General features: G+C 46.5%; 1 protein-coding gene across 1 annotated transcript; it reads right to left on the reverse strand.

Annotated features, from left to right (window-relative positions):
- Positions 1–223: 223 nt before the first annotated feature.
- On the reverse strand, positions 224–5509 carry LOC125512430 (beta-galactosidase 4). The gene is made up of 17 exons (XM_048677530.1): positions 5020–5509; positions 4764–4859; positions 4553–4665; positions 4358–4424; positions 4113–4205; positions 3873–4016; positions 3649–3737; positions 3432–3537; positions 3254–3341; positions 2488–2606; positions 2232–2396; positions 1976–2145; positions 1768–1874; positions 1567–1676; positions 1269–1481; positions 953–1158; positions 224–841 (listed from the first exon to the last, which is right to left on the reverse strand). Exons 1-17 carry the CDS (start codon positions 5194–5196, stop codon positions 730–732), a joined length of 2175 nt encoding a protein of 724 aa, XP_048533487.1. The 5' UTR covers positions 5197–5509; the 3' UTR covers positions 224–729.
- Between the last annotated feature and the right edge of the window lie 4867 nt (positions 5510–10376).

Genomic DNA, 10376 nt, shown 5'->3' on the forward strand with positions numbered 1-10376 from the left:
AGTGCGTCGCACAGCGGCAACTTTTCCAGTAGTAGTAAATGCCACCTGTGTCAGATATGCATGCATCGGGTAGAGAGACGATGCAGACGACTGGTGCCACAGGCTCACAGCTGCATCATCATATCTCTGCGTCGGGACACATTCATCATCTCTAAGACTAGAAAATAAGGAGACAGCTCGTCCGTAGCCTGAACTGAAACGCGTAGTAAATTACTCCAAAATGTTGGACATGGACAAATGTTGGGGTTGTTTACTTATTATTATCCTTCGGGAAACCAGGCTACAAATGTTGGCCACACCTGCAACACAAGTTGTGTGGTACAAAAAGGTTGTCACGAGCGGTAACAAACAATTGAATACCTCATGCACAATACTCTACTACTGGGTATCCCTGAGTCACGTGAAGAAGAAAACTTGATCGAAAGCTGGCTGATTGATTGCAGGCGCACTGCACATGCCCCTTCCTGCAGCCGCAGCCGCACTGATGGCCAACCACCACCCCTTCCGCTCTGCGCTATCAATACCATCCCTCTCCCTGGCCCTCTCTCTCTTCTCCACCTCTACTAAAAAATCTCTAGCTTGGCACTGTTTGTTCCTGTGTGTAGACACCGCGAAGTGGACGAGCTCACGTGACACGTCCATCGCGGTACGGTACGTATGTATCGTCAAGAAATGAAACGAACCAATCAGCAGGGCGGTGGTACTACTACTAGTAGTATCTTTGTGAGCTCATGTCGTCCTTCTCGTGGCCATGGCGACGCCGGCGAGGTCGCCGCCGTACTCCTCCAGCACCACCAGCAGGTTGCCGCCCGGCTTCAGCCACGAGCGCGGCACGTGGTACCTGCACGCACACCATTTTTATTTTCATTTTCTCACCCTCGTAATAAGGGAAAAAAGGTTACCCAGTCGTGCAAACGGGGTGAGTGATTGCTGTCCGGGCTTAGTACAGTACCATCTCTGGGAGAGCTCGCCGCAGTTGGAGCGGCACTTGTCCTGGCGGTACGTCCCGGCGTAGCTGCACCGGCCGCAGCCGCCGGAGGGGGCCTTGTACGACCAGTACCGGCCGACGTGGTGGCCGTTCACCCACATCTGCCCCTTCCCCATGCTCCCCATGTCCAGCGCCACCGGGTCGCTCCCCGCCGGCGCGGTGAACAAGGCCTGCCAGACCATCAACACAGCCACAGCTGCCGTCAGAAATGGCGAGACGAAGGAAAACAACCTGATAACTCATGTTGCAAAGGTGCATTATTGTTGCTGCGAGCACTGACCTTGTGCCAGGTCAGTGGCTGCTTGTTACCAGGACCGCCCCACTCCACGGAGGGGCTTCCGGCGACGGTGTGGAGCCCCAGCGACTCGCCTTTCAGGCCAACCTGATATGTCCATTTCTGATGGCTCAGGTCTCTCTTCCCCGAATTTAGCCCGGAGACGGTCACCGGCCCGAGGACGCCGACATTCCACCTCTCGAAATGGTTCCCGTCATTCTACATGTGCAGCAACGCCATATACCAGTGTTACAAACAGCTTCAAATCCAAGGGCATAAATAAACTCAGCTGTGGCCAGCTTACAGGAAGGCCAACTGCTGAACTCAGGATGGAGATCTTGTTGCTCCCTTGCCACATCTTCACATGCCCGTCATACGTCAGCTTCGGGTTGTTGTAACCGCCATAAACAGAACCTGCAACACAAACACAATCATCCAAGGTCATCACATTTGGTATCTTCCTGTGATGGTGCAACGTAATATAGATCTATGAAAGTGTTGGTACCGTATGATTTTCCGTTGACGAAGACTTGCATCGAGTGCCCAGCGGAGTAGATGGTGAGCTGAGGCCACTGGCCGTTCTTTGCGAGCTCATTGGCACCAATGTTGACGCTGCGACAAATGTAAAACCAGAGTTTGAGGAATGTTCAAGGGTTCAGATATGATTAGTCGAAATCGCCCATGTCGACTATCAAGGTCGGTCAGTCACTCACTATGTGGTGTACCACAGGTAGTCTGACTTGTCCCATGTCATGCTCAGCTGCTCAACCAGGCCATTCTTCGTGAAGGCGCTGCCGTCGAGTGAGTTTGTGTCCTCGCTATACGACTGCCAAGCGAACCGCACCACCGGATGCATTTTTGGCAGCAGTGTTGGCTCCTTCACCTGCACGGTTACAACAATTGCTTGTTAGATGATACGCTCCTCTTGCCTAGTTCACAGAGAGGTTTACGCTTCAGGGTTCCACTCACCGTCGCGGTGTTGAAAACCGCTGTTTTGCAGTCCGGCAGAATGCTGATGGACCAAGCAGGGAGGTCATAGTGTCTCCCATTGAACCTGACTTTCACTGCAGCATTCATGTGGTAATTTGACAGGAACGCGGCGCAAGCTCCATTCTTCGACTTGAAGACGTATGCCTGAAGGACAATAGTAGTCACCGAATATGTTTAGTAAATTTTGCATTCCGAGAATGTTGCCAGATTGTTCATGTTGCATAGGGATTTTAACCTTCTCGTAGTTCCCTAGCGACTGGACAGTCGGATCACCAGAGACCAGTACAGGCTCAGCCTGCTTGATGGCCTTGTGCAGGTCCCTCAAGTGACCCCATTTCGGCTGCCTAAGCAAACCTGAGATATACATGTGTAAATTTGTTAGGCGTTCCCACAAGCTATGCCAATCAAGATGATAAAAAAGGGAACATGGTAAAGCTCCAAAAGGCCAGCAGGAATTCCTTTTTTTTCGAAAAGGGGGGATACCCCAGCCTCTGCATCAGATCGATGCATACGGCCATCTTATTAAACCAAATAAGTTCCAACAAGGTCTCAAAGTCTCCTACTGAAAAGTGAACAAAGCTCACACAGAGCCAACATGGGCTAGAAACACAGACTAGCCATATAAAAGACGCCACAACCGGCTGGCTGAAAAAGAGATAGGTAAACTAATTGCCTATCCTATTACATGATCGCCATCCAAACCGGTTTAAAAATGGGAGAGAATTTCACTTCCCGGCCTCTGCACCAACTAGGGATGCATACGGCCATTTTAGTATGAGTACCAAGATAAACATGGTCCTCAGATATTTTTAAATGAGTATCAAGATATTTCTTGATGAGTGGTTTCACCACACACCAAACTTGATCCTCAATAAACGGGGGAAAACCCCTGTGCATCACCTGTCAATTCTAGGAATTGAACTCGGGTCGTTAGGCTGCACAACCGCATGCCCAACCACTGAGCCAAGGCTCTCTTTGCAAATACAGCAGTCACCGCATACCATATTCGTCGATCGGGGCGTCGTAATCGTAGCTGGTTGCGATGAAGGGACCGCCCGCGGTACGTCCAAAGTTGGTTCCTCCGTGGTACTGCACCGTAACATGTAAATGGTCAGAGCAAGTAGAAGCATTCACTGCAATGCCATGGCAGTCGTGACCATGATCCCCTACTCTACTCACCATGTAGTAGTTGACGAAGGAGCCACCCTTCTGTATGAACCTGGCCACCGCAAAGGCCATGTCCTCCACCGGCCGGTGAGGGACCGCCCCTCCGAACGACGTAAACCTAGGACAAAATAAATTATGAATTGTATTGATCGCTCTCAGTGTTTGAAATATGAATAATATGAATATTGCATTTGGATTGGTATGAACAAGTATGATCGAGGAAACGTACCACCCGGTCCAGGCCTCGGTCCACATGGTCGGCTTGTTCTTCTTGTTTGGGGTGAAGTAATCACAGTAAAAGCCATTGCAAGTGTTAATCTGCCATGATCCAGAAAGGTGAGAATTAATTGGAAAAGTGGTCAGCATATAATTATCAACACATTTATTCAACACCAGCCACACCACCAACAAAGGTTACTCTACAAGTACTACTACTACTCCTTATATGTGTACCACGGGGTCTGGGGCGTCTTCTTGTTTGCACATCACCCATGGCACGCCGGTGTTGGTCGCGACAGCCATCTTGGCAGCCCAGTTCGCATACGGCTTGGCGCCGCTGCCCCCGACAGACTCCATCGGCCCAAACTCGTTCTCCACCTGCACAATTGGCCAGAGAGACTATCAATCACTAGTCCACTTCTTATCTGCACTGCAAATGGCAATGCCACTGATGGAGAGTCCCCGACTTCCAACCTGAGACATGATGATCGGACCGCCTTGCCATTCGAACAGCCTCTCGGATTTCATCATGGACACAATCTTCTCAACGAACCTCTGCATCTCTGCCTACAATGACCCAAAACATCACACAATTAGGCACAATTTCTGGTAGAACAAATTAGACACAAATTGTTCATGCTTTGAGATGAAACTAGACACGATGTTGTGAATGATGGGCGGGATCAAAAGGTTTTGGTCCGGTGAGAGTGAGACGTCACCTTGAACGGGCCATTGTCTGTCCTGAAGCTGATGCCGGGCACATACTTGAGCCAAACAGGAAAGCCACTGCAACAAACACAACAAACAAGACTTGGTTAGCATATACAGTAGGAGTAGGAGCATATATGCAACTAAAAGCTGCCAAAAAATGTAATAGGAGGATTGGATTATGTGTGTTTAGTTTAGTTTAGTACCCAAAGTTCCACTCGGCGCAGACGTAGGGGCCGATGCGGAGGTGGACGTAGAGGCCGGCCTGCTTCGCCAGCTTCACGAACCGGACCAGGTCGTACCGGTCGCTGAAGTAGTACTGCGCGGTTCATCCAAGAACCCGTCAGCCATGAACTCGCAGCGGCGGCAGCAAGAAATGCAGAGCAAACGCAGGCGAGGCGAGTACTCCAATAATACCTGGCCCTTCACCGGCTCGTGGCCGTTCCAGAAGACGTAGGTCTGGATGACGTCGAGGCCGCCGTCCTTGGCCTTCTGGATGAGCCCCGGCCACATCTGCAGAGCGCGCGCGGGTCACGGGGCAAACGACACAAAGAAAAATCAGAGCTAAGTCGGCACCGGGAGGGTGCATTTGGGCGCGGGAAGCGATAGGCGGCGCGCCGGCCACCGTGGGTGTCCGGCGGCGGGGGCGGGGGTGTGCTTACGGGCGGCGTACCTCTGGTGTGCTTCTCGGGTAGTGGATGGAGCCGGAGATGAGGATGCGGCGCCGGCCGTTGATGAGGAGGGAGCGGTGGTCGTAGGAGACGGCGGCATTGGCCGAGGAGGCCGCGAGGGAGAATGCCACGAAGGCGGCGAGCAGCAGGCCGCCGCCGGCGACGAGGGGCGGCACCATGGCCAGCCTTGGTTGGGGCCACGCACGCGCCTCTCCGCTCCGGCAGCCTCCCTTTCTTTGCGTGCGGCGGCTCAGTTGCTGGCTTTGGGGGAAGCGAGTGAAGTGCGCTTCTTGGAGCGGAGCGGCGGTGGCAATGGGAAGAGGCGTGGGGGACTGGAGGGAGAATTAATCGAGCGAGGGTGGCAAATGGCAACTGGCAATGGCGCAGTACAAAACCTCTGCTTTGCGTCGCTTTTTTAACTGCTTCTTACGCCTTCATTGATGTTTTTGCTTTTGCCGCCCCGGCCTTTTGGATGGCCACCGCGTAACTGTGCACGGGAGCGAGTCAGTGGAGAGCAGAGCAGAGGGAGGGGACGCCGTGCGCGCGAGGTTCCATGGAAGTAGTCACAAGAGGTGAACGGGAGGATGGGGGATTGGTGCGTGTGAGCTCACTCCACTCAGCGGTGTGGGAGGGGCAAATCCCGGTTTGGATTTTGGAAATCAATACCGCGTAAAATGCTCAATTTTGGACACCCTCTTTTTTGCTTTGCTTTGTAGTTGGGTTGTCGGAAGTGGTGTCGTCTTTCAATCGGAGTGGGTGTCTTCGGGGTCTACACTAGGCTCGTTGTCTGCAACAAGCTGTGGTCTTTTTGTATTTGAAATTATGTCTTCTATAAAAATATGGTATGCATTCGTGTACTTTCGGAATTTATTTTTTTTAAACATTTTAAGACTCTCTTCTCTAGTTTAGAGCATCTATCATAGGACCGGGGAAATCTGGGCACTATATGTCCGTAGAGGCGTCCGAAAATGTCCGCGGATAGCACTAGCCTGCCCCTCCAACCACAATTAAAAATATTCTCTAATCCATACAAACATGTACTGTCGATCATTACATACAAATAATGAATAGCATATACAAATAAAAATTATTCACACATAAAAGTACATAGTTCAAACACAAAATTTGTTCATAATGCTTAACTGTAACATAATATACATAGTTCATTGATTTTTAAAGTGAGTCCACATGTGCTTCATGATATCGTTCAGAAGTTGCATGTGCATCTGTTGATCTTAAAGTTGTCTATGGATCTCAAGAAAGTTGGCATCATGTTCTGCCTCTTGTTTCGGGAGGTGATACGTATCCAACGTATCTATTTTCCCAAACACTTTTGCTTTTATTTTGGACTCTAATTTGTATGATTTGAATGGAACTAATCTAGACTAACGTTGTTTTCAGTCGAACTATCTTGGTGTTGTTTTTTATGCATAAATAAAAAAATTCAAAATTGGAGGAAACTTGCTTGATATATATATATATATATATATATATATAGACACACACACACTGGAGCAAACACATGCCAGAGAGGGCCACTGATACCTCCTTTTAGTGATCTGGTAAAGGAACAAAAAGTATTACAGAGGAAGGTTCTCTTGAAGCAGTGGTTTCTAGCAACCTTTCGTTGAAGGATTAATTCCAGCTTTTGACTGAATCAATCAAGCAAATTGTGATTTAACACTTATAACAAAAGGAGGTATGGATAGAAGGTCTTAATGCTTACAACCATGTATTTGTGTTGGGACCAAACATGATCTTAATTTGTGCGTTGAAAGTCACCAATAGAGAGGTGCTTGTTACGAACCGAAGTGGGGGGTGTCCAAATAACATTTTGACCGGCATGAGCCCTGCATCAAGAATCAGTTGTCCTACTGCAGGCCTTATCCGTCGCGCAGGGTTATCTCGATAATTAAGATTATAATAATCAGACAAGAGTTTTGGGTGTTTAATGACTAAACGTCTTGAATCCCCAAGGATTGGATCTGTATTAGCATACTAACCCTTCTGGCACTAGTGTTTAGAATAACACTTGCCCTTTGCCTCTTCGTGGCTCGATCTCCATGATCCTGGGTACTTGCAGGGATGAAAATCACGGACAAGTCAAGACACATCTATGAAAAAAATTATTTCACACATACGAACGTTAATTCAAAGTCCTTCCGTTGATCCCCCACAACAAATACAGAGGGTTGCCAGACCTATGCCTCAACCCATACCTTGCCGAACTACTCACACATGGAGATCAGATCGCAAGAAGAACACATCTTGAAGATTGATTGATTGAAAATATATCTTACAATGGCTGCCTTGTGTGATTCACGATTACATGTATGAACTAGAGGAAGATGGAATATGGTCGTGACGGCGACTATGGAGATGGAAATGGCGGCGACTAGGGTTGATGAGAAGGGATGAAGATGGTTTTGTTCTGACTTCGCTCGACGATGTTTTGTTGACATTTTGACGTGGTCCCCATTATAAAAGTTGTTCAGGTGGACAAAAGGAACCTCGGTATCCACATCATACGATCGCTCGTGTGAGTACTTGCGGTCGTATGAAACGTCGTCTTTTGCACTGGCTTCTCTGGTGCGCCTCCTGATGATTTCTTTTATCCCCTATTCCACTCATTCCCTTGTTCTCACATGATTTCTTTCATTCGTAGCCCATTTTCTATGGAAACACATCAAAGAGAGGATTTGTCAAATCATTTGCATTCATTAGTCATTATTAGCAATATCAAAGCGAATATCTCAGTTTTAATAAAATATTTTGGTTTAAACAAAGGGTGAATGAGTGTAAAAATATCGCTCACCAACTTTCCCAAGCTTAAATTGATCGTCGAGCAACACAGAGAGAAATCTGAACCATAAGGAACTCAGTTGTTTAGAACAAAGTAACGAGAATGTTTTGGTTAACTTACACTGGTACGCGTTGGTCCTAAACAAATGGTTTTTAACCCCTTTCCATGACGGTATTTGGAACCGTCATCAAGTGAGTGTGGGTGATAGGAGGGTCCTTCCCACACGACCCAAAAACCATCGGGAATATGCCCTTCTGGCACAAACGCTCTGTAAAATGAGGTCGTGTGCGATCGGCGAGCGCTCAAATATGGAAATACGTACAGTAGAGCTAAAAAATACAATTGTACGCAAAATTATTTCCGCTCGCAAGTACATCCCACACAGTCAGTCCCCGCTAAACGTTTACGTTCGTATGTACATCCCACACAGTCGCTCCAAGAAAAACGTTTCCGTTCACAGGTACATCACACACAATTTTTCCCGTTAAATCATTTGTGTTATTGAATGTATCACACACGGTCCGTAGAAAAAACTGTGTGACAAAGACTGTCCATCACACATAGTTTTTATGTGGTAAATGTTTGCGCAAGGTGGTCTAACGCAAACAGTCTTCAAGAGAAAGTCGTGTGTGATTGTTCATTGACCCAATACGGTTTATTCCTAGAAACTGTGTGCGTTACGTTAGGTCATCGCCCACGGTATTTTTTCAACAACCGTTTACAATAGCAAAACCCAATTAGCAGGCTAATTGCCCTATTATTAATAATCCATTTATTAATCTAACTGGTATTCATATTAAGCACATAATGTATTTCATCTCCATATTAAGAAAGTAGAATTTCATAATTGAAATACATTAGAGTACAACATGATATAGCTTCAGCACTTAGCTACCCCATTACACAACTGCACCAACACCAAGTTTCACATGCAACATGTAGAACCTTTCGAAATTAGCATCATAGACGGTATATAGACAGATGCATCTCATCTAGAAAACTGTTGAAGCAGAAGGCGAATATTGAGCCTTTATTCATGTTGAAAGTCTTTGCAACTTTAGGCCAGTGCCTGTGGATGATTGACCGTCCGTCCTTCATCCTCTTCAGGAACACTTCAATATTGAACCGTAGGTGTTGTATGAAAACCTGGGTTGAGAGGTAATCATCAGTGAACTGCTTTGGAAAAGCCTGAAAACAAGGACGTGCATAAATATCTTCTCTATATTGGAAATGGGGCAAAGGAATAAAAAAAGACAAGTTATAATAGTTAGTACCATCTTGTAGTGAACTGATGTCTTCTTCATTGTGAAAACAAATATCTTGTTGTTTTTCGTCGCTAATTTTTTTATCCTAAAAATCTTTCTGAGTTTCTTGATTTGATTGATATTCATGGACAACTCATTTCCTCGTATGCAAAAAGGGTCGAACAGTGTGTCCTTGGGTGAATTTCTAGGTCCCATGCAAGAGATGGGAATGAAATTCAAACACCAGGGCACTGTTGATTGCCGGCAAAACGTTGAGATGCCTAGTTTTTAAATTCTAGTAAATCCAAAACTCGTATGAAATTCATGAAACTTGGCATGCTATCATGGAGCGACATCAAACATGTCGTGGTGAAAATTTTGTCCCATTTGCGGCAGGTTCGGGTATAAGCTTCTCACAAACCAGAGCTTCTCACAACAAGCATGATGGTTTCGATAGGGAACGTACCACCTTTGGGGACGGGATGATATCCGTTGCCTCTTATTGCTTTCAAAAAATTTATAGTGACAACATAGAACAACATGAGTGTTGTGTTCAATCTTGAAATTTTTGGGGTTCGTTTGGCCCTTTTTATGCATTAACTGGGTTTTCTAGGCATTTTATGTGCATAATTCAAATTTGAACTACAAGCACATGCTCCAACGCACTAAGGTTGGTTGAAAAATCACATGTGTGTCCTTGGGTGAATTTCTAGGTCCCATGCAAGAGATGGGAATGAAATTCAAACACCAGGGCACTGTTGATTGTCGGCAAAACGTTGAGATGCCTGGTTTTTAAATTCTACTAAATCCAAAACTCGTATGAAAATCATGAAACTTGGCATGCTATCATGGAGCGGCATCAACATGCCGTGTTAAAAAAATTGTCCCATTTGGGGCAGGTTCGGGTATATGCTTCTCACAAATCAGAGTTTCTCATAACAAGCATGATGATTTCGGTAGGGAACGTCCCACCTTTGGGGACGAAACGATATCCATTGCCTCTTATTGCTTTCAAAAAATTTCTCGTGTCAACATAGAACAACAGGAGTGTTGTGTCAATTTTTGGGATTTTTCGGGGTTCGTTTGGACATTTTTATGCATTAACTGAGTTTTCAATGCATTTATGTGCATAATTCAAATTTGAACTACATGCACATGCTCCAATGCACTAACGTTGGTTGAAAAATCTAATCTGTATCCTTGGGTGAATTTCTAGGTTCCATGCAATGGATGGGAATGAAATTCAAACACCAGGGCACTGTTGATTGCCGGCAAAACATTGAGATGCCTGGTCTTTAAATTCTAGTAAATC

This window comes from Triticum urartu, chromosome 6, assembly GCF_003073215.2.
Source record: "Triticum urartu cultivar G1812 chromosome 6, Tu2.1, whole genome shotgun sequence".
Classification (NCBI taxonomy): Eukaryota; Viridiplantae; Streptophyta; class Magnoliopsida; order Poales; family Poaceae; genus Triticum; species Triticum urartu.

Coding starts and splice junctions, on each gene's coding strand:
- LOC125512430 (XM_048677530.1), bottom strand. CDS start 5,196: ATGGTGCCGCCCCTCGTCGCCGGCGGCGGCCTGCTGCTCGCCGCCTTC. Junction 2,397..2,487: donor CGCTAGGGAACTACGAGAAG/GTTAAAATCCCT, acceptor ATTGTCCTTCAG/GCATACGTCTTCAAGTCGAA. Junction 1,159..1,268: donor AGCCACTGACCTGGCACAAG/GTCAGTGCTCGC, acceptor ATGGTCTGGCAG/GCCTTGTTCACCGCGCCGGC.